Below are 25,766 nucleotides of genomic sequence, written 5' to 3'. Positions count from 1 at the left end.
TAAGTGATCGAATATATGAGAGCAAAGAAGAGTGCCTCACAGAAATAATGAAGTTTAGAAGGCAATTTTTGGGGTCAAAGATAATAAGCTCTGCCTCTATTATGTTAAGTTTGAAATATCCAATGCAAGTAGTTCAAGATAAGCAGAAGTTATTATAAGGTGCATTGTTGTTTATAGATATAGAAATTATCAGATTAGTAAGAATAAATCCATGTAAGTTGATGATGAGGTTACTAATTGGCAAAGTATGGGAAGAGAAGAAAAAAGAATTTGAAGCAGTCTTGAGGTATACTACAAGTAATTATTATAAAGACAACAAATCAGCAAAGGAGATAGAAGGAATAGTCACATGGTAGGAGGAAAACCTCATACTTCAAGAAAACCCATAAAGTAGTAAACTATCCAGAAGAAAGGGGCAGTCAACAATTTAAATGCTGAAAGAGATCAAAAAGAGCTGAGATCGAGAAAAGGCCTTTAGATTATTAGATCTAATCATCACCAGTCTATTTATAGTCTGGTTTCAGTTAAATAGTAAGCCTACAAGGAAGAATTTGAATTGTGAAGCAAAATCAATGAGTACAGATTTTTCAAGTAGTTTGAGAAAGAAAGAACCATAGTGGTGGATTCTGCTAACAGATTTTTCATGATGGGAGAAACTTAGGAGTGTTTATAGGCAGCAGGAAAGGAACCACTTGATAAGAAACTGAAGATTAGAAAAAAGGGAAGCTAAAAAACAAAACAAAACAACAACAACAACAACAAAAAAAAAAAACATGTAGAGAGAAGACTTCCTTTGGCAAGAAGGATTACTTCATCAGAGTCTGGAGTTAAAAAAGAAAAAAACAAAACTGGTTATTTCTAATGATAAATCAAGATGTGTGATACATGCCAAAATTAGGGAGATAGCCTTGTTAAAAATGGCTACTCAAAGGAAAGTCTTAGTGATATGGAAGAAGGGATTCAGAAACTCTAAAACTCCTTGAAGGACAAATTCTCCTTGAATCCTACCAAGGTGAAGACCCTACCCAAGGACAAGCAGCTTCATTCTGTAACTTAGGTGGGGCTGGTTGAGTTCAGATCTGGAGATACCAATCCTATTGAACTAAAGAGACTCATTCAATTCTAATGAAATTCAGCTTGTAGATAAAACAGCCAATTTGGAACTCCATTCATTAGCCCAGCATTCCATGGAGTGGGCTTGGAATATAGCCAAAGACTTCCTTATAAAAATAACAACTAAAAACTCATTTCTTTGCAGAGAGGTCCTGACATGCCATGCTATGCCATAGAAACTTCTGCCCTCTAGAATAATATTCTCTTCCGGTGCTACCCTCTTTATCCTCACCTATTTCCCTAAGAAGACTTTATGCATCTCTGGCAGAACTCCTCCACTAAGGAATTCAACCTTTCTGTTCTTGCATAGTAAAGGCTGTCTTCCCCATGCCAATAATAAACTTCTATCAGACTAGCCTTTTCGGATTTGTAAATTCTTTTACAGAGAATCTCTGTGCTGCTAGAAGGGGGTTCCCCAAAACTCCTACCCTTGTGCCGAATCCCAAAGGAGTGTAGGGGGAATCAAACCTCTCCATTTGGTTCCCTGAACCCCAAACCTACCACTAGACCATATCATTTAACTCCCTGACCACCAGGAACCCTAATCTCATTTGGTTCCCTAAATCTAAACCTCTCCATTTGGTTCCCTGACAAAAGGGAATCCCAAAACCTAAGCCTCATCAATACTAAACTAATTCACCTGTTACAGAGCAACCAGTAAACTGAATGGCCTGATCCCATTTAATTTCTTCACCGATCATCTAATATGGATTATATGCAGTATTAAAAAAAAAAAAAAAATGGCCTTAAAGAGAAAAGTTATCTATAGTCTTATCAATTGGATTCAACATTTTTTCTAAATGTTCAAATACAAAACTTACCGACAGTAAAATGAAAATTTATATTATGAACAGAAAAAAATATCACAGAGTGATGCAAAAAAACAAAACAAAAACAAAAACAAAAAAACACCTCAGAATCTGGAGTTTTGTCACTTAGTAAGTGTGTAACTCTGAACAGGTCCTTAACCACTCTGGACCTGAGTAAAACTATTCAAATTCTATGATCCTATCAATTTTCTTAAAGATGTCCCAGAATCCTTCTAGATTTGATTTCTCAAACCTTCATTCTATGTTAATCTCTGTCAGCAGTTCCAATACATATTTGAAAAACATGTGTATTTATTATTCCTTCTACTTTATTCCACTTCACCTCCCCCCAAAATGTTAGAACCCAGTTCTACCTTACACCATATTCCATACTACATTCTAAGTAAGTGTGACCTCAATATTAAAGACCATATTATTAAAAATTTAGGAAAGAAGCAGATCATATATTTCTTACAACTATGAGGAGATATATTCCTAATTTTAAAAAAGCATAAGATAATTACAAAAGACAAATAGATTACTTTGCATGAAACAGAAAAGGTTTCTGAACAAAATTAGAATGCCCAGGACAGGAAGGAAAGCAGTCAAATGGAAAAAATCCTGAATCAAACTTCTCTGATAAGAGATTGGAAGTGAATATATAAGACTAATAGCCATTCCACAATAGACAAATAGTCAATGGATACGAAAAAGATTCTCAAAAGAACTGCAATTTTAACTTATTACAAGAAGAAATGCTCTACATTACTAATAATAAAATAAATGTAGGCAAGCTAGATGGTGCAGTAGGTAAAACACTAGCCCTATAGTCAAGAGAACTAAGTTCAAATGAGATCTCAGATACTTAACATTTCCTAACAGAGTGACCCTGGGAAAGCCTCATCAAAAAAAAAAAAAAAAAAAAAAAAAAAAAAAAAAAAAAAAAAACAAATCAATACAACCTGGCAGTTTCAATCTCACCTTCTGCAAACTGGCAAAGATGACAAAGAACAGCAATAGTCAATGCTGAAGGGGTTTGTGGGATGATAAGCACACTGATATTTTTGGTGGAGCTGTGAATTAGTGCAATCATTTTATAAAAAACAATTTGATGATATTCGCACACATGTATTGTACCTAGACTATATTGTAACACATGTAAAATGTATGGTATTGCCTGTCGTCGGGGGGAGGGAATAGAGGGAGGGGGGGTAATTTGGAAAAATGAATACAAGGGATAATATTATAAAATATATATATATATATATATATATATATAATAAAAAAAAAAACCAATTTGATATTATGAAAATAAGATTATTAAAATGTACATATTCTTTAATCTGTAGATTCCATTATTGGATTTATACTACAAGGAAACCAATAATAAGATATTACATACACCAAAATTTTTGGAGCAGTCATCACTTTTGTTATAGAAAAGAAATGAAAGCAAAGTAAATATAAATCAAGTAGGAAATGGATAAACTGTGATCATGAAATATCACTGTGGCAACTCGGCTTGTAGTGGAGTGCTAACCCTAAATCCAGGAAGGGTAATAAGTTCAAATCTGGACTCAAGATACTTACTAGTTGTATAACTCTGAGCAGATCACTCAATCTGTCTGCCTTAATTTCCTTAATTGAAAAATGAGGATAATCACAGCACTTATATACCTTGTAAGATTGTAATGAGGCTCAAATGAGTTAATATATTTTAATAGCTTTTTATTTTCAAAATACATACAAAGATAGTTTTCAATATTCACTCTTCCAAAACCTTATGTTCCAAAATAATTACTCTAGTATTCTTAGGAAAAACTAGAATGTTAAAAAAAAAAAAAAAGCTCCCAACTCTAACCTAGTAATTTTTTATCTCATTATTTCATAGGAATGTGTATTAGTCCTTAAAAGCTTAGCCTTTTTTTTTTTGTTACTGAAGGAAAGGACAGACCAACTAATTCAATGACAAAAAAAAAAAAGGCAATTTAATTTCATTTTATTTCCCTATCTCACCCAATTTGTGATTAAGAAACTGAGACATAATTCAGTATTCACCTCAGAAAAATATTAAATTGAAATGATAATCCATAAATATAACTTACTTTGGAAAACCAGGACTTCATGGAGCACAGAATGTATTCAGTATACATAATTCATTGCTACCTTTCAATATTTTTGAAATAACCATGTTCCAAAAATCTTTGTGACTAAAACAATGAGTGAATGCAAAAATCTGTACAAAACTATTTTTTAAAATATGTTTTAAAGTATATAAATCCATTTTTGGCTTGTGAAGTTAGAAAAATTATTTCCAGTACAATTCTTATTAGATAAAAGTCATCTTTCCGATTCCCTTAGTTTACAATTTTAAGCAGCTTCTAATAGTCATAGGACCATAGAAATTAGAACTGAACTGGACCTCAAATTCTAACTAATCCAACCCCCAACAATTTGTAGACAAAAAAACTGAGGCTTAGAGAAGTTAAGACACTTATCCACTGTTACAAAATAGAGATTTGAAGAATTTAAACTCAGGGTATTTGACCCCAAATTCATTGATATCCCAATTATATTATGATGGTGCTATAAGGATTTTTTTTTTTTTTTAGGCTTTTTCCCCCCTCTTATTAAGCTAAGCAATCTAAATTCTAGTCTGAATTTTTTCACAAAACTTTTCAGGGTCATTTTATGAACAAAAATGATACACGGTAAGAACAAATGTAACAATGTTTTTTAAATACTTCTATTTTTTTGCTTTAGCTTTGTAGTGTCTTTATTAATAAAAGAACCCCCCAAATATTAAAATGTCTATGAAAATCCAAAGCACTACTTCTGGATTTCTATTATTCATTAACTCAGAGGTATCAAACACTTAATTAGCAGGCCAACTGCAGGAATCAAATTAAAATGTAACTGGGAAATAATTAACAAAATAAATAAAAATACAATAGAATACTGTTAATATTAACATGTGGTTTTCCTTGACTCACAAGGAGCCCAATGTATGTTTTGATGGCCCCTTTTTCTATCTGAATTTGACATTCCCATTCTAAGAATCCCATAGGAAAAGTATCTTGATCTCTCACCAATGTTAAAGATCAAAAAGTAAGTTCAATTCTAGAGCAATTACGAAGCCCCCAGTAGGAAAGTGACATTTCTAATCCTGAAGAAAAATAAAGCTCAAGAGGTACTGAAGTCCTGAATATAACCAAATCCTTAATCATTTTATGGAGCATTGTGGTTTGATATGCTATATCTATTAGCTACAATACTTGCCCTGAGGAACTTAACAGAAATAATTCTCTTCCTTGGCATAGATCACCATCAAGTGCAATGCAGCAAAAATAGGACTGGATTTGGAATTAAGAGTATGGGCCAAAATCCCATGCTTGTTGCTCATTATCTGTGGCTTTGGGGACTCCTTCACCTAGCTGGGTTTGTTGCCTCATCTCTAAAATGAAGAGGTTAAATTAGATGACCTCTGAATTTGATGGTCTCATGAATTATGCCTGATCATCCCAAGAACATTTCCAAGTAAAAACAACAAGGTGATCTCTTTGGATCAGGACAAAAGTGAAATCAACAGAAGATCATACTAAGGAATGTACCTGTATTACCTGACAAAGAAGTGTCACTGGCACTTGCAAGAGGGGCTTGGATTTGATCCAAATATATTAACAAGAAATCAGTATTAAATATAGCAATTTCAAAGACGTTCAGGGATTGTTTTTTTTTCCCCAAACTATCTCAAAGAGGGAAAGATTCCAAAAGAGTAGAAAAGCAGACAACAGTTTTGCCAGAAAAAGCCACTTGAGAAGTCAACAATTATTGCCACATCATACTTTCTTTCTTACAAAGATAAGAAAAATCAATGCAAATTGAGAGTATCATGAAGAGAATTAAAGTAATTAAATAGGCTTTAAATAGATAATCTTTCAGAGAAAATCAGATCTTTATAGTTACATAATTGACTGTGAGTTATGGAGAAAATAAAATCCTATTGATGGTAGGGAAATGGTAACTGTCTTAGGATTTAATAAGTATTTACTGAATTTAACTAGATCTAAGAATTTAAGAGGTAGCACGTGGGAAAAGGCTTAAACTTGTTTTGTTTATATGCAAAAGAAAAGAAATAAGGAACAATTAGGAGAAGCTGAAAAAAGGCAGATAGTTGCCTACAACATAGAATTGAATAACACCGATTACTGTAAACTTTATGTAAGCAAGTATTTCCAAATAGTACATCTACCTAAAAAATAAGATGATCTCCTCAGAAAAGGATGGGGCATTCCCCTCCTCTTTAGCCTTTAGAATCTAAAATGATGCTGGAGGATCAGGAGATGCTGTGCATGGGATTCAAATCTGATACAGCTTAAATTAGATACCCTTTAAAGTACCTTCCAACTCTGAGGCTATGACATGCAATCCATCAACAAATATTTTCTATGAAGTGCCTGTTATATGTCAGATAACTATGCTTGATTGCTATGAATGTAGAGGCAAAAAAACCAAACCAAAACAAAACAAAAACATTCCCTGCCTTTAAGAATCTCTCTCTCACCCACAAACACATGACACAGGTGTGGGGGTCTGGATGTATGTATACACAAAGTAATTGGAGGAGAGAAGGCACTAATAACTTGTGGGGAGGAAGTTAAAATCAGAAAAAGTTTCATGGAGAAGGTGTTACTACCCTCATGAGCAGAGTTCTACAGGAAATAATCAATTCCAAGAGGCTGAAGAGAGAAAGGAATGTTTTCCAAATGGGAAGCATGGTTAGTTAGTACAAAGGTGGTTATGGGAATTCCATGTTTAAGGAATAGTTAAAGGCCAGTTTGGTTAGACCACAATGTGGATAGAAATAATGGGTATGTAATAAGACTGAAAGGCATGTTGAGGAAAGATCACATAAGCCCTTCATTCAATGGTTTTCTTATTATGGGTATTAAAAAAGAAAGATGTTCATCTTAGATGTTATCTAGTCATGAAGGATACTGAGTAAAGTCCAAGCAAAAAAATAGAGATGGCCAGTTTCTCTAAATCTGTGCTCTCATGCACAGATAACATTATACTAATGATATAAACTCCCAGAACATTTGAAAATTTCCTAAGTCATAGTATTTCAAAATCTTAGTCCATCCAATTGGTTTTCAATGGAAAAAACAAGTAGATGAAAAATTCATACTGCCCAAATCATGGAATGTAGCCAAATAATGCAATGGAAGGAACTGGTCCATTAAAAACGCAGAACTTAGATGGGCAAAAAGGATAGTCAATGAATCCAGAACTGAATAGACAAAAGAGATCACAGTTTATCAAATTGGGAAAATTAACCAATTCTTTCAATGCTCATCAATGGTTGGTAGCAAAGACCTCACTACTAATATTCCCATGGTAATATGCCACTAAATGAAAAAAAGGATGAGACAAAGATACATTCCCCAACTGATAAAAGGTCAAAGGATACGAAGAGACAATTTTCAGATGAAGAAATTAGTTATTTCTAACTATATGAAAAAAATGCTCTAAATCACAACTGACTAACAACCATTCTGGAGAATAATTTGGAACTATGCTCACAGGGCTATCCTTTGATCTAGCTCTCTCTCTCTCTCCTGGGTCTGTATTCCAAAGAGATCATAAAAGAAGGAAAAAGAGCCATGTATGCAAAAGCGTTTATAGCAGGCATTTTTGTAGTAGGAAAGAATTAGAAACTGAATGGATACCCATCAATTGGGGAATGGCATAATAAGTTATGACATGTGAATGTAATGAAATATTAGTTTTCTATAAGAAATGATGAACTGTGTTAATTTCAGAAAAAACCTGGAAAGATTAAAAACTGATGCTAAGTGAAGTGAGCAGAACAATGAAAACATTGTAAACAATAACAAGATTTTGTTTTGCTTAACTGTGATGGACTAGACTTTTTTCAACAATGAGGTGATTCAAGACAATTCCAAAGATGGAAAAGTGCCATCCACATCCAGAGAAAGAACTGTGGAGTCGAACTGTGAATCCAAGCACACTATTTTCTCCTTTTTGTTGTTGTTTATTTTTTCCTCTCATGTTTCTCCCCCTTTGATCTGATTTTTCTTGTTCAGCATGACAAATATGGTTATATGTTTGGAAAAACTGCCTATGTTTAACCTATAATGGATTGCTTGCTGTTTTTGGGAAGGGACAAGAGAGGGAGAAAATTTTGGAACACAAGGTTTTGCAAAGGTAAATGATCAAAACTATCTTTGCATGTATTTGGAAAAATAAAATACTATTTAAAAAAACTTAATATTCCATTCTCTTTTCCCCCTGTATATCCAAATTTATTGAAACAGTAATCAATATATTCACTTCTATATTTTAGAGAGCATAAACTCAGGAGAGCTGGATTCATATTACAACTTGGCCATTTATTAACTGTAATGCTTGGGTCAAATCAGTTTCCATATTTATCTGGAATACCTACCTTACTGTACAGAAATAATCAAAAAAGAACATATGTAAAAGCTATTTATATACAAAGTTAGTATATTCTAAAGGCTTAAATACATAAATTGATAATTATTAACATGTTATTCATTTTTACCTTTACTTTTTTTCATTATCTTTGAGTGATTTCTACTTATAATTTCTTAGTTGTTATGGCTATTTCTACTTTTTTTTATTAAATAATTTTTATATGTCTACTACAAAAAAAATTAATTTTAAATTTGAATTGCTAAATAATTTCAAAATCTATTGTGGATGAACTGAAATCACAAAGTATTTAGAAAAAAAAAGTTTATTGGTTCATTGAGAAATATGTAAATATAGATGTGAGTATTTTTTTAATTATTGAATTCTCACTCAAGACCTCAAGCCTGGTTTCATCAAGAACAGATCATGTCAGACTAAACTCATTTTCTGTTTTGAAAAGATTACCAAATTAATACATAAGGAGAATGCTAAGAATATAATTCACCTAGATTTTATATAGCATATAAAATATACAATACTGTTCTGTGAATAAGACAGATATATGTTGATGTATGACAATAAGATAACCTGATAAATTCAGAATTGTCCAGATTTAAAGAGTAATTGCTTACATTTCAAAAACAAGGTAGAAAGTCTCCAGAATCAAAGAGATTTGAGCCCTGTGCTGCCTAACACTGTTATCAATAACCTGAACAATGGCAGAGAATATTATTCAACAAATCTAAAAACAACACAAAATTTGGAGGGATAATGAATGTAATATACAATAGAAGATCAAAAAGGATTTTGACATACTAGAATATTGGACTAAATTTAGGTAGATGAATCATTCAGGATCCCTTAAGTTTGAAAGCTTCTGCTATAAAGAACAGAACTCAGAATACAATATTCCAAAAGGCAAAAAATAATTTTACTACTAACTTGCTCACAAAGCTTAGTGTAGTCTTAAAGAAATAAAAATAAATCTTTAATGAAATAGAGCATTTTCAGGCTTTCAGGATCCATATCTTAGTAAGATCTTGAGATACAAATACAAGAGTGGGGGGCAGGGAACTAGAAAAGATAAACTTATTGGTGCAATTAGAAAGGACTGTTTCCAATATTCCAACAGGGAGAAAATAAAAGTGTCCCTTTAGAAATGTAATGTGTTCAAAAGATTTTAATTAGAGTTTTAAATAAGAAAAAAAGCAAAAACTTGGAATAGGTGGCTGAGTTGGTTTTGTTCTGAGGCTTTTAAGAGGGGAAAGGGAAAAGAAAATAGAAGGAATGCATTAATGTGAAAAGTTAAAAAGAGCTATGAAAATTACTTTTCCTCATAATAAATATGTCAGGATTGGAGTAATAAATAAATGACCCTCTGCCTTATCTGAACTAGACAATGGCAATTTGAACACCCACACATAATATGGACTAGAAATAAAATTAAATTTAACAGGAAAAGAGGCAGAAATGGAGGAAGGTTAGTATAATGAAAGGATAATACTGGGAATGAACACTCACAAGCAAAACAAACTTCCTCATCCTTAACTAGGGAATGGTCCTTAAAAGGAAAAAAAGGGGGGGGGGGAGATTGTAAATGGAGAAAATGGTTAAACTGTGGTGTATAAATATATGGGAATATTATTGTGGCTTAAGAAAAGACAATAGATGATTTCAAAGACTCCTGGGAAGTACAACCTATGCTAAGTGAAGAAAGCAAAGCCAGGAGAATAATCTACACAAGAATGGTAACATTGTATAATATTTAAAAATATTCAATAAAACAACTATCAACCATATCTCCAGAGTACCTAAGATGATTCATGTTACCCTGCCTCCTAAGAGGTGAAGATGCAGGAGGAAACATAACATAAAATTTTTGGACAGGGTTGCCATCTTACTTGACTACACTTATTGCTTGACTGTTTACTTGTTACAAAGTTTGAGAGCTTTCCCCCCTGCTTTTAATTGGGAAGGACGTTGGAGTTAAGGAAGTATCAATCATGCCCCTTTTAAAAAAGGAAACAAATTGGGGATTAAATTATTTTTTTAAATGCATAGAAAACAAAAACAAACAGCCAATTTTGAAAGTAAGGGAAGAAAAGGAACACTAGCCAATTTTGAAATTCACATTTAATTATATACACTCATTCTTCATTTGTGTTCCACTTTATATATGAAAATCCTGGTTTGGAGTTCTTCTGTTTTGAAAAAAGAAATAAATCTTAATCATTTTAAACTGAACTGAGACTTTTGGGACACTGTATTTTAGATATATTTATTTGCACTCATGGTAACTCCTCAAGTCGAATTCAAACTCCATGAGGCAAAGACTGTTCCATTATTGTTTTTGTACCTATTTTCAGTGTGTAGCAACAGTCTCTAGCTCAGAGCAAATAAATTCTTGATTGATTGCTACCTGCAAGGAGTTTAATCTTCCCTAAAAACCTACCTCAACCTCCAAAAAATTCTCCTTCAGGATAATTTTTAGAGTACTAAATAGTCAGACCCACTAATTTATATTCATGTTCAAATATCAATAAAGTCAAAGAAAATAAAAGTTAACTGGAAGTTAAAACCAAAAAAAGTCAAAAAGCTAAATAACTCAATTTCCTGTTACATAATGCTTATTATGGCAAATGTATATCAACCTTCTTTCTGAATGTTTTGTAAGGATTATACTCTTTTTCTTGCTGTTTTTTTCTTCTATGGAAGTTTTAAATTTTTTGCTATCATGTGCCCATTAAAATATAAATATTCCTCCTTTAACATGTGCATTAGAAATAACCATCTAAGAATATACTTCATAAAGATTATCTGCAAGAAAATGACAAGTATAGAATCAAAGCTCTTATTTCCATATTTTCAATTTTGTTAGTTTCTGTCTATTGCTTTTATTCTAATTTACCTGAGCTAGGGTTGGAATAGAATTTTGACCAGTCTGAGTCTGTACATGAGCAGAATCACTGTCTGTTACAGAATCTGTTACACTTCCATCCTGCTGAGATCAACTGTTTCCATGGTCATTTGTCTGAAAAGTAAATAACAACAACAAAAAGAAAACATTAATAGACCTAATTAAAGAATCGCTATTTATGTTTGACACTTACAATTTCATTTGTGGAAATTTTTTTTTAACAAAGTGAATACTCAATCCTACAGAATGTATCAATATTGTACAAATGCTAAATCTCCCAATTCCAAACAAACTATTCTATTGACGTCGCCCATGGAAAGCAGATTTAAAAAAAAAAGTTCTATGAACATCTACAGCTGAATGATTGAAACTGTAGGCTTACTCCTTATTTATAACAAAACTTAAATGACAAGTTTTCCAAAGATAGGTGGGAAAGTCTTTTATAATTATAAAACTCTACATAAATGAGATATTACTGTTATTACACTGATATGGATAGATAACATCATAATTTAGAACTTGATGGTATTGTCTATTCCCCTCACTTTACAGATGAAGTTAAAGCCATCTCTATTGTATGAAAATAATTTATTCATCATTTATTCAAACTGTCTGATAATATAGTATTAGAACAAGATAAACTTAATTATTTTACTTACACAGTGACAAGTCCTACCATGTAATAAAGTTTGTCAGTTTTAAGAAATGTATTTTTATAGGTATATTTCTTTAAATATTTTCAGTTTCTTTTTAAATTTAATTGAAATGAATAAATTAGCATCCTGAATTTTTATCTAAAGAAGTAAGTAATCCTATAATAAGTCTCTTTAAAGTTAAAAAGTAAAAATGTTAAAACTCTTAAATGGCAAACTCACTAAATGAAACATGTAACAATCCACTTTTAAAATGACCATTTTAGCTAGGTGGTACCATGGATAGAGCATCTGCATTGAAGGAAAGAGGACTTGAGTTCAAATCTAGCCTCAAATACTTAATACTTCCTAGCTGTGTGACCCTAGGCAAGTCACTTAACCCCAATTGCCTTAGCAATAATAATAATAAATAAAATAATGATAAAATTATCATTTTCAATTTTATCTTCCTGTTTTTATATTACTGCTTTACCACTTTTTGCCATGTTTTCCACAAAAGTTATTTAAAAGAGATATAAAATTTAAGTAGATCATTCATAACTTTGATTGAAATAAAGGCTCTTAAATAGTCGTCCTCCACAATACTAAGAAGAAGCATTTCTTTTTCTTTTCTGCCGATACCTGACTTCTAAGTTTTTTAATCTTATCCCATTTGCTTCCTATTTACTAATCTTACACTGTTTTTAGTACACCCTAAACATATTTACTAAAACAATTATTTCTCAAAAAAGGAAAGTGATCATATTACTTTCATAATTTTCAATAACCTCCTGCAATTATTTATTACTCTGAATTTAAAATGTTTAGTTTACGGTTCTATAGCAAAAACCAATCATTTTCATTTTCCAGACTCACACTTCCTCAACCTGGCCTATTTACATATAGGTCATATTAGCCTATTTGCATCTCACCATCCAATTCAGGTTGATAACTCTCATGACTTTTTCCTTTAATCATACCAATTTTTCTGTGTTCTCCTACTTTCTTTAAACAAGCACTGTTCTTTAAGACCCAGCTCAAAATTCCTTTCTAAAAAATCCTTTATCATTTCACGATTAAACTATTCTATAAACATTAACACTTTATCTATATGAAAATCAAAAATGACAACTTTTCCTATCCATAACTAAGCTGAAGACCATAAAAAAACAAAAAGAAAAAAACAAAAAACAGGCCTCTAACCACTGGAATCTGATTAAAAAAAAAAAAAAAAAAAAAAGCACTCAAGCATTGGAGGCATGCACCACACCTGGGCTCAGAGCCTATTTACTCTTAGGTTCAATCATTATTTTAAAAATCTTGATTATCTTATTTCCAAGCACATAGCCAATTCAAAATCAGGAAAAGCTGTTTGCTCTGCAAGCAGAGTCAATGTCAGCTGAAAAAAAGTAAGAAGTACAAATATGAAAGAAATAGAAAACCTATAAAATAAAACAAAACCACAGCAGCCTAGAATTTGAAGTATCAATATTTCAATAGACCTTAAGGGCATCTTGTATTACAGAACAATAGAAATTAGATCTGAATCATCTAAAAAGGTTACATTCTGTTCATGGTAGTATTTATAAGAAAGCAGAGGAAATATAATATGAATACGATTTTTATCTGTGTGATACACCTACTCAGCTCAACTGAGATAGGTCATTAGCCACATGTTCCATTTTGTTTTGCACTGGGGGATAGGTGTAGGGGTCGTGTGTATGGTGTGTATGTGTGTGTTACACACAAAAGAGTTCAATAAATTAATTATCTGCTAAGTGAATGAATCTATAATTTACTCTATTCCTAACACAGGTTAAGGCTAAAAAGAACAAATAATCTATCATTCTAACTTTAACTTTTTAAAATAAAACTTAAAAAACCAGATAAACATAAATTTACCTACCTTATACTTGTCTTAATATATTTTTTCCTGCCACATTTGCTCATTATTAAGACATTGTAAACAATGCTTTGCTCCTTCCCAGATTTCTTCTTCTATTTATCCTGCAGTAAAATTATACTTTTGAATTTGGGATATTACAAAATTTCCATCAAAACAATTTAATAATTTGTTGTTAAAAAAAAAAAAAAAAAAAAAAGACCAGGAAGGAGATAATTCTAAATTTTATACAATTAAAATGACAGAAGATAAAAGAAGATAAAAATTCCAATTATTCCTTCAATCTGCTTTTTATATACTTAATTTTCTATCTTTTGTATTACATTAAAGGTTTTCATCTTATCAATTGACTTCTAAAATTGAGTATAATGCCTAAAAACTGTCTGAGATATAAAAATGTGATATTCATTACTCTCAGTTCTATTATTAGTCACACCTTATCAAAATCAAATATGTATATTAATAATACCTTAGACTAAGAGTCAGCAACACTTGATTAAAACTCTAAGAAGCTCCAATTTTGCTGACAATGAAATCTCATTCAACTTTCATGTCTCATCTATACTTCCTACCTCCCTCACATTCTACTTGGCAATGCTCTATACACAATATACATTTTGTATATGGTTTATAAAGATTTTCTTTAAAAAGGGAGGTTGTTTTTTAATAACCAATTTAACTACAAAACACAATCCCATTAATGCCAAATTTCTAAGTGATTGTGCATGACTAGGATTACAAATTTAGGAAAATAGACTGGCATCTGGATATGTAAACCTACCTGGGGGAGTCTTATTAATTGTAATGCTAAAGACCAGAATTTTTTTCCCCTGTGAAATCAGCAGGAAAATGGCTGAGAACCATTATTACTTTCATTTGCTCCTCTTTCTTACAGCTGAAATGCTAATGTCACACCATCAACAGATTCATATCCACCAAAAAAAGACAAAAACAAAAACAAAACAAAACCCAAAACAAAAAAACCCACATAAATTGGGATAATTAATCTATCTTCAATACTGAGGACCGAAGGAAAGATGTGGCCACACTATCCTATGGTGAGAATAATAGGTGATGGCACTGCCCCGTACCCTTGAGTAGGAATGCTAAATATCATAGAATGAGAAAAGGAAATAGTTTGACAATTAATGGTGTTTTCTTACATTAGTATTTGATGTTGTTTTTTTTTCTTCCCAAAATAATTCTAAGTTTCTTGAGAACAAGGAGGGCTGTCATATATGGTTAAGAATAATGAAAGGGCATTCAAGTGCTTACCATATGCCAGGTAGTGTATTAAAAACTAGGGATACAAATACAATTATAGTCCCTGCTCTCAGAAAAAGAAATAACAAGGTTTCTTATCAATCTGTAGTGCCAAGCATTTGTCAAATTAACATTTAAATTGCAATCTTTGGACCACCACAACCTGAGGGGTAATAGATAACAGATCCCTCCAGGAAGAGACCAGCTCCCTCATAGCGACAATAATATAGTGAATTCTCAATAACATAGTCCTATAGGTATTCCCTTGGAGGAAGAAAAAAAAGTGGGGTTTTTTTGGTGAAATATATATATTTGAATGCTCAATTTTTTTTCTCAGCTTTTAAAAACTTTTACATTAAGTCTGATCCTGAAGAATCCAGTAGAAATTCAACTCACCACCAGTAAGTAAATCCATTTTCTTTGCACAACAGCTAACTTCTCATTAAAATTATTTATAAGCAATATTCCTTTGGAGGTAACTGGAGTGAGGTGATTTGTCCAGAGAAGTGTCTGAGGCCACATCTGAACTCAGGTCCTCCTGCCTCCAGGACTGGTGCTCTATCCACTGCCCCATTTAGCTGCCCCTATAAGCAATTTTCTTTAAACCAAAGCTTGAATATGGGGGTCATAAAATTATTATTTATTATCAGTAAATGTTTGATTTGCATACTTATTTTATATACCTATATTCCTGGGCCCACATAAAAATTTCTTAATTGAAAAGGGGATCACAAGTGCAAAGAGTTTAAGAAGTCCTCCTTTAAACAAAGATTTACTTTTAAACAATATATACATTAGGAAACATGTTAATTTTACACTTAAAAAAATACTTAGTCTAATCTGCTACCTCCATTGCAGGCACCAAACAACTACTAATATAGCCACTTTGAAGACTAACACAGTGATATTCAGCTGGTAAATTTATCTCTAGTCTTTTAACGTTGTCTATCAGGGGAAAAATGATACTTCTATTATAGAATTCTACCCTTCAAAATAAACAAAATATATACATTATTTTTTATACACTAGGGAATTACTTAACATTCAAGATATTCATAAAAAAAAAAACCCACCAGTATGATTATACAGACCACCTTTCTTGTGCTTCAGTACTGAAACCTTAGTTCTGAAGAACTACTAATACTGTTGCCATTCTAAGAATAAAAATATTTTTTATTTATGTTCATTGTGTTAACAGTCATTTCTAATTAACTAATATATTTAATTTTTGATAAGTAATTTATAACATTCTATTCATCTTTCAATATTAAGTTGTATCTCACAAATGACATCTTTTTGGGGAAAAAAATTGAGTATAGGGTGTATTAAGGCAAATATTTCAGAAATGAAGAAGAAAAAGAAAACATATTCTCATAGCTCTGATAATTTGCAAATTATTTCAAGTCCCATGTTTAGGTGATTTCATTATGTGCAATGATGAATATATCTATTTCAAAAGATCTAGATCCAGGATTCTTAACCATTTTCTGATGCCATAGTCCTCATAGCTTTTCAAATTTACTATTGTATACATGAAACACAAAATGACTAATTTTTCAGAAATAAAAAATATTCTCTTGATAAGTTTTTTATACGCCAGGTTGGGAACTCCTAATCTAGATAAACATTCAAGAACAATTTAAAATATAAAATAACATTTCATAACCAGATTTTCCTGAAATATTTACATACAAGTTAGATGCGTTCATGGAAAACCAAGAGCAACATAGAATGACTTCTTAAAATACTTACCTTAAAATGTAATTTCAGAAATATTTGTCTTTGACATTAACTAATTTGCCCAGAAGACATGCATTATGTAGGACTACAAATTGAGTTAGAAAGGAACCTAAAGGCAATCTAGTCCAATGTCCTCATTGCAGATATGGTAACTGAGGATTAAATAGGTCAGAGGATTTCCCTGACTTGGGACTTTAACCTGGGAATCCCAAATTCTTTCATTTCAAATCCATATATCTTTTCATTATACAATGGTGCCTGCCTTATGAAGCTTCTTTTGTTTTTAATGACTTTGTTATAACTGTCTAAAAGAAATATCCAGAAGAAACTGATACAGGATATAAGAAAACACAATTATAATTTACAGAAAGGGAAAATGACAATAAACATAAACCTATTCAATTTGCACTATCAAATATATAATCAAATGTAATACCATTCTACATAGCATTTTAAGGTTTGTGAAAGGCTTTATTTTAATTTATAGCCCTGTGTGATGGATGCTATTATTACCCCATTTTACTGATGAGAAAACTGAGTTAACTCCCTTATCCAGAGTAGAACTCAGGTTTTGTGGACTCACTAAAGTTTACAAAACCGATTACTCAAAACACAGGAAAAGGGGACAAATGGCAGACACCTAAGGTGTCCAAGTGAATAAAGCACCAGGTATAGAGTCAGTTGTTGCAGTTATGCATGACTTTGTGACTCCATTTGGATTGGGTTTTTATTGTTTTTTGGCTAAGGTACTGGGATGGTTTGCCATTTCTTTCTCCAATTTATTTGACAAATAAAGAAACAAAAGCAAACAGGATAAGTAAGTATCTGAAGTCAAATCTAAACTCAGGAAGATAAGTCTGACTTCAGGCCTTGCACTCTATCTGCTGGGCCAACTACTTGTCCAGGAGTCATGAAGACCTGAGTTAATTATCTGGCCCCTGGAAGACACTTCACCTTATCTATTTCCTCATCTATAAAATGAGAGGGAGAAGGAAACAACAAACAGCTCCAGTATCTTTGCCAAGAAAACCATCCCAGAAGGGGTCAAGAGTCTGACCCAACTAAGAAATAGCTAAACAACAAAATCAGGGCCAAAGATAAATCCTGAATTAAGCTATCAGAAAAGACAAGATTTTATCCACATTTTCCTATTTAAGAATTATCTTAACTGAATTTTCCTAGAAACCCCTTCTTAAATATAAGCTAAGTTTGATGCTAAATTACGAAAAATGTCCATCCATTTACACTGCCCCAAACACATTGCACAATTCATGCTTTTCATCAAGGTGGGGAAAGAAGAGCCCCAAGTTTAACTGTTTCCTTCAACAGATTACACTAGTAAGGTACATGAGGGGAGGGCAGGATTTATTTTTTGTTGTTGTTGTTCTTGTTAGGGGATATCACCCCATAAAGGAAACAAATTACACGCAACCAAATAAAAATAGCCAAAACCAGACCTAGCAAAACTGTAATTTTCCTATTGTCAATTCATTAAATGCACAATTTTAAGAGAACTAAAATTGACAATTAGGAATCTGCATTGTTAGGTCCTGATAATAAACTGGGGCTATTAAGAGGAGCAAAGTTTGGGATAAAAGCTAGATATATTCATATTTTAATCCCAAATTGCATATGACTCAAGTTTTTCACTTATACTTTGGACTTTGATGACCAAAATAACCTGAAACATAATTAGTTAGAGTTAATTAGAGTTAACATAATCTGGTAGTACCTAACATTAACAGTACAACAGGAACAGATTCATATTACTCTGTATCTTCAAGTTTTGGGGGTTTGTTTTTTGTGTGTTACTTTATCAGTCCCTTTTAAAAAATGTAGTGCACACATTTTTAATGGCCTGTGCTTGCCTTCCATTGCTTCCATTCCAAGAAAGGCAACATTAACAATGATGACATCAGAAAAAGACAGACTCCTGAGGTACAATGAAGGTATTTTCTAGTTGAAAAGTATGAGGGAATTTTTTCCTCTCCCATTTTATTTCTATTTGTCACTGTAATCTTAAGAGGGATATAGAGACAAGAGTCAAAAAGGTAGATGAGGAAAAGTGAACAATAACAAAAATGAGGAAGTTATTTTCACTCTCTTTATTTTTAATTCTCTTCTTACTGGTTTTTGGACTCGGGACAGAAGCACAAATAATTTAAAAACTAAAGGAAGGAATAGTTTATAACACAAAAACTACAATGAATAATCATGCTTTAAGGCTTATGAGGTACTTTCTTCACAACTTTTGTATCTCCCAGCAAACTAAAGCTCAAAGAAATTGAAATTGTCCATCTTAACAACTAAAGTGCCTGATTGGGATTTGAACCTGGTCTCCCAAAGACAAATTCCTGAGACTTTTCCACTACAGACCACATTGAGCTTTTCATATTAAAAAAATTATACACCTTGAGATTGGAAGCATGGAGAGGGGGATATCATATTTCATATGGTACAAAATAGAATCAAGTCTCCTATAATCAAGATTTAAATTTGCTAAATTAGTTGAAAGCCTCATATGTTGTGTACCATTCAATCACCTGGAGGCAAACCTCAGATTATGCTGAGGAAGAGCCGACTCTTTAGGTTTTATCTGACTTCTACTCAGAGCTTTACAAGTTAGATGATTGTGTAATATGAGAATTTTTGGACAACTAAAAAAAATTCAAACAGGTAATCTGAAAATCTATCTAGACACTGGATAGACAGCTTTGAAATTCTGAACTTCTTCCCTTAAAAAGTTAAAAATGGGAAAAGGGCAATTGAAAGATACCAGATTTTAACATGTGACCATGAGACTAATTTTCACAAAGTTATTTTGGGCTTTTATTCACTTATTCTTTATCAGACACTCAACTTGGTGGCTTTTAGGTACTTATACAATTACAAGTCAATATGAAGGCATTATTAAATTGTTTACTTTTACTTCTTCCTGGAATGACTTTCATATTGATATTGAAAAAAAGTGCTTTCATTAGTTAAAACTCTCCTCCCTCATAAATGACCTAATTTACTACCAAGGCAAAGTACATCTAAGCCTTTTACTGGAGAAAATTATAACAACTTTATGTTTTTAAAAAATAAAGAGTTGAAAATTATACTCTTTCCTCTGCCAAAAGATAAACATAATTAATTTAGGGCACTACAAGGTATATCCTTGAGTTGAGGATCAATGAACATTTTAGGCAGCCTGAGCTTCCTGTTAATCCTCTGAAGTACTTCAGAACTTCAGATAGAAAATGACTTAATACTTCAAGTGGAACTGCATTTCCTTCTGAAAGGAAGAACAAAACAAAACAATAATAGCAAAATAGGTAGTGGTCAAATTATATGAACAAAGAGAGCACAGTTGTTATTGCAGATAAAGTCCACAAGTCAAACTAAGATACAAAAGCCAAACTAATACCTAAAAAAAGACCAAATCAAAGAAATGGGAATAATCCAGAAAGTAATGGGAGTCAGGCAGATGAGTAAAAGGCAAAGACCATTTTAAGGACTTAGGGAGGAGAGAGGCGATTAAAAAAGAATTAAATAGAGCTCTAAGCATTCTGAAGCATAAAAACAGCCCCAGGTCTACAAGGATTGAACAGGATGTCTAGAATGGCCACTTCATAGTCTCAGAGACAAAAGGTTAATAAGTTTCTTCAATAGAAGGAAAAATACAGCAATTAAGGTTAAGAGTAGGGTATTAACAGATTTACAGGGGATAAGTTTAAGATTAATCAGATTTTTCAAATAATCACTTAAGTAACACAATTTTGTGTATATATACCTCAAAAGGAAATTAATATTTTGAATCCAATCAAATTTAAAACAGAGTAATTAGCATAAAGGGAGATTTAGCATGATTCAAACTAATTCCTTTATTATCATCTAGTCAACATTATACAGATATTATTTTGGTGGCTGAAGTTGATTATCCAGTCCCTAGTTGGAATTGGGTTGTTCTTCTAAATTTTCCATCTGACTGCCTGTTACCTATTTTCTTGTTTATGAGCATAATAAAGTAGAACTCAAAGGCATCCAATCCAGCCCCCCAAAATAATTTATTTCAAGAAGGTGAAATGGAAGGCTTGAATAAATGTTTTAAAACAGGATTCATTAACAATAATTTTATGTATTCTCTCATAAATTTAAAGAAATTTACTTAAAGGAATGAATTTCCAAAAAATTATGTGTAACTGTTAATCTGTTCAAATTAGCCTCTGCTATTTACAATAAAAATTTTAACTGTACTGGTAAACAGTGAAGTTAACTAGAATAAAGATTGAGAAATTTTCTTTGTAATATATCACATCATTCCTTTTTACTAACAGTAAAATTTGAGCAGCCTGTAGCTTCAGCTTGAGTATTCCAGGGTGTATATTAAATCACTTTGTAGAAACAATAAGCTTTTGGTTGATTTTAATTAGAGCAAAGTACAGAATTTCACATAAAGTATAAGTGTATCATATTTTCCCCCCAATTGTGATGAATACATGGTTTTTTACAATTCATAACCACAAACTGAAGCAAAACTTGAAATTTCCCATCTTATTTAGTGCTGGAATTTCCCACTTGGAAGTTTTTCCTAGGAAAGGTTAGCATATAAATTATCAGTTATATAAAGATATGAAACACATTGAAAGATTTGGACATTTTCAGAATATTTTCTCACAGAAACCATGCTATTTTGATAGCTTAACAACATTAAGATGATTCACTTTAAATACTGTTAATAAAATCAGTTTATTTTTCAAAAATAGGCACATACAAATGTCAGAAATGAATATCACTTAAAGACCACAAATATAATTTGCTTGGTTATCTTTCCCTCTGATAAGAGACCATGAAAAGTTCCATATACAGTACAAAATTACCAAAAAGCCAAAACCAAACAAACAAAAAATAAAAACCCTCATTAAAGTCTTTTTTATAATCAGGAATCAATCCCCCAAATTCTGTTGTGTAAACAAGCATAAAATTTTATCAACATATAAAAATCTTTCCTAATTCTCAACTAGTCTGACATCAAAATGGCAAGAAATCACTTATTCCCAAGACAGCATTTTACAGTGGCAAATTCCCTTGATAAATCTTTCTAGTCTAATCTCACCTTCCTCTTTGTAGAAGTTGTCTCACAGTCATCAGCAGTCCTCATTAAAACTTTTGTGAGTCAATCACATGACATGTATGAAATAATACTGTAGGATGTTTTAAAATCTGAAAAAAAATCTTTTGAATACTGTTCCACGAAAGATCATAATTTTAAGTTTTTATTCATTATATTTGTATGGAAAGGCTCTCCCCAAAATAACTGATTTAATCTACTAGCTAGGAATTCTATAAGTCCTTGTCATTAATAATCAAGTCAAAAATTTATAAACCCCACATTAACAATACCAGATTTTAATTTTTAAAATAAATTGCTCCTGAGATTTTCACAATTAAACAATAAACATATATACAAAGTTATATGTAAATAAGTACAGAATAGGTACAATTTCAGTAACATTAATAACCACAAAATAGAGCTAAAAGCATATCAATGGAAATCACATTACAGTCATATAATAGGTGCAGATGTATATATCCAAAAATTGACAATGTTAATAATGTTTCAAGAGAACTAGATGCCTGAGAATATCTTTTGAAGTTACAGCTGACTAACTGTATAGGCAACCCTGCCTTTATTGTTCTATAATAATACACAACTCCATCAAAGCCAAAACAAGCTGTTTTGAGGAATATGCCTTGTTTTAAGTATACCAATAATACATTTTCCCCCAAGCATTTTTAATTACAAATGTAATAGGGAAAAAAAAAAAAAAAAAAACCTGTCTGTATGGATGGTGGTGGAAAACCAATCCCCCTGTAGGCATCAAATCTCAAATGCTTGAGGCACATGGCAGAATATAATTATTATATCAAAAATGAAAGAAAAACGAACAAGTGTTCTAACCAACATGAATCAAAACCAGCACTTAAGGCAACACTCAAATGAAATGTGTTCAATAAGTTTGGAAGGAAAGTAGGGATTGGGGTGAAATGACAAGTTGTTCAAGTTATATATTATCAAGTGCATCTAGGTCATTGAAAATATATAGTTTTAAAGTTTGCAAAATTATCTCATTTTATTTTCAAAAATGTTCAAAAAAATTCAAAATTTAAGTCCACATTAACTGGAATAATGTATTTCAACTGAATATAATTCACAATATTCTTTGTTCTTTTGAGAATCAAATTTCAATAATACCAAAGGATTAAGGTGAGAGAGATGCTTCAATAAAACAGGACAAATGTTAGTAATAAAACGTGCAAAGAAAATTTTAAGTCTAATACAAATTTCGTGCTGGATCATTTTCCACCTTGAATTATTTTAAAAAGGAAGTAAGTACACATACCCCACCATTAAGTCCAACCAAAAAATGTGACTGGTTTAAGAAAATAAATTTTTAGAGCAGCCATGTTAAGAGGCTTGATTGGAAATGTTAAGAAATTCTGATTTCACTCCAGCTGTCCACAAAGCCATTTTTAGCAATTTTTTGGGAAACTATTGGAACTTTAGAACAACTTTCCATTGTTAGCATTTAGTTAAGTAATCGACATTAAATTTTGCTAAACTAAGTTATTTCTAAACCAGGTGTCAAAATCAGGGATCAAGCAAAAATTGAAGGAAATTTTACTAAGTGCTTATCCACATCTCAGGTAATTATCCTCTAAAGGTCCACAAGGACAGTAAAAATCTAACCATCTAAAAGAAAAGTCAACCTTCCTAGGTCTTATTATCCATCACATGTCATTAATAAACTGAAGTCTCTTCATAATTTTCTGGAACGGAACTAAATTAAATTTTAAGATGAAATTTACAGCAAAAATGTTAAAGCTTTAACTGATCATAGAAAACAGCAGACCTAGGCACTTTAAAATGAATCCCAGGGGTCGGCTGCAGCGCCTCTGAGTACCCGCCCACTCGGGGGAGGGGGGGGCAGCGCACTACCGACGCAGCTGGGCCCCCTCTGCAGCTACCCTTCCCAGGGGCGTGAGCCCGGCCCGGGTCCGTTACCCTGCCCCGCCAGGGCCTCCTCCGAGAAGGTAAGATCCTCGAGTTCAGAAAGGAGGCGGCCCCAGAGGTCCCGCTCCGACTCTAACCCGGACGCACTCCGGTCCTGGGCAGCCCGCGGGCTCCCCAGCTCTCACCCTCAGCATCCCACGGGCACCCCGGAGGCATTCCAGGCCCCGCCTCCGCCAAGTCCAAGAGTAACACTGAATGCAAGTTTCAATTTGGCCCGTAGGGAAGACGGCCGGACCCCGGCGACTTCCCCAAAAGACAGAGCAAAAGGACGAAGGTTAGCGATTACGTCCATCGGAGCTGAAGAGTCCGGACCAGACCCCGGGGAGCTCCCGGGGGAAAGGCAAGGGGAGGGCGGCGATGTCGCGTCGGGGTCACCGCTCCCGAGGCAGTGGTCAGTGCGGGAGGAGCTGAACCCGGGATCGCCGGGCCAGGCAGGGTCTTCCGGGGCGCTCGGGAACCGAGGCGGCGCCTGAGTCCCTGCCCGCGGGAGGTGAGTAGAGGAAGTCCCGGAGCCTCGGCCCGCAGTGACCCGGAGGGAATAGGAACATGAAGGCGCGTTTGGGCCGGACCGCCCGCCTCCCTCACTGGCCAGGCTCGGGTTCGTCCAGCACGGCCCGGAAGGGAGGCAGACAGGGCGGCAGACTCTCAAGCGCGGCTGCCTCTGCTCGGCCAGTCCCCTGTCCCCCGCTCCAATCCCCCCTCCTTCCTCCCTCCTGCTCCCCACCCTCGGCAGGACAGCGCAACGCAGCCTGGGGTCCGCTGCTGCTCCTCCTCCTAGTCCTCCTCCTCTCCTCCTCCTCTGGCTCCTGCTCCTCCCGCTCCAGCGTCGGCGGCTCCCGGCTCTCTAGGTCGGGGGGCAGACGCGCTACTTACCCGCCGCGAAGGGATTTACGTAGCGGGCCTCGTCACTGATTACGGACTGGAGGAGGTGGAGACGGGGACCCGGAGCCCGCCGCTCAGTAGCGGCGCCGCCGCCGCCCAGCAACCCCGCCGACGGCGGCCGCTACGGCGGCTCCACGTAACCCCCACGTCAGCTCGGATGCGACGACGGCCTCTTCGCCGGGGGCCGGGGAACGAAATGTAGCTTCGAAGCTGCGGCCGAGCCGAGCCGCCTCCTCGCACCCAGCCTCCCCTCCCCCACTCCCTCCTTACCTCCCTCCGGCACACGCAGCGGAAAAGTTCAAAGCTCTAACTCCGCCCCCTGCCGGCCGCGAGCTGGCGGGCGGCGCTGACAATTCAACAATTAAATGGAACGAGCTGGAAGAGGGCGGGGGGAGGGGCTGACCCGGAGGGTGGAAGGGGGCGGGGCAGGGGGAACGAAAGGGAGCCGGGCTGAGGGGCGGGGCTTGAGGAGGCTGAGAGGGGGTGGGGGGGAAGTGGAACCGGAACCAACTGCAGCGCGCGCGGCGCTCGGAATGCCAATTGGTTGCAAACACCCAACGGCTACCGCCCCGCCCCCGCCCCCACTTCCACCCTCCGCCCCTTGCCCCCAGCCAGGCTCGAGGGCTATCTTCAGCCCTTAGACCTCCGTGAGGACTTTTCGCGAGCTCTGGACCGTAGTTCGGGCCCGGAAGCCTGTAGAGAAGCGTTCCTCCGCCGGAGGATAGCCCCGAGAGGTCGGGGAGAGCGGTGGCGGCCTCCCGGACTGGAGCGGCGGGGCGGAGGGAGGCGCTCGGTGGCCGTCTGGCGTGGGTTTCCTGCCTGCTGTGACCTCCGGGTCGAGCGCCGCGCGTCCTCCCTTCGCTTCCTCGCCGTCACAAACGCCCCACTTGACAAGACTCGAGCCCTGCGGGTTCTCGCTCTTCTCGGGGCCCAAGTGACGAAAGTGACGGCTCCCAGGCTCCGGCCGCTGAGTTTGATACTTGACCTAAGC

General features: G+C 34.7%; 1 protein-coding gene across 1 annotated transcript in view; it reads right to left on the bottom strand.

Annotated features, from left to right (window-relative positions):
- CREM (cAMP responsive element modulator) overlaps positions 1-25,070 on the bottom strand; it is a 69,241-nt gene extending 44,171 nt beyond the window's left edge. Inside the window, 4 exon segments of the mRNA XM_074267127.1 lie at positions 11,290-11,390; positions 11,393-11,412; positions 13,837-13,937; positions 24,767-25,070. Of these exon segments, the coding sequence (XP_074123228.1) occupies positions 11,290-11,390; positions 11,393-11,412; positions 13,837-13,880 (165 nt within the window). The 5' untranslated portion in view covers positions 13,881-13,937; positions 24,767-25,070.
- Between the last annotated feature and the right edge of the window lie 696 nt (positions 25,071-25,766).

This window comes from Sminthopsis crassicaudata, chromosome 5, assembly GCF_048593235.1.
Source record: "Sminthopsis crassicaudata isolate SCR6 chromosome 5, ASM4859323v1, whole genome shotgun sequence".
NCBI classification, from domain to species: domain Eukaryota; kingdom Metazoa; phylum Chordata; class Mammalia; order Dasyuromorphia; family Dasyuridae; genus Sminthopsis; species Sminthopsis crassicaudata.
The sequence above is the reverse complement of the archived record's forward strand: the minus strand, read 5'-3'. Positions and strand labels throughout refer to the sequence as shown.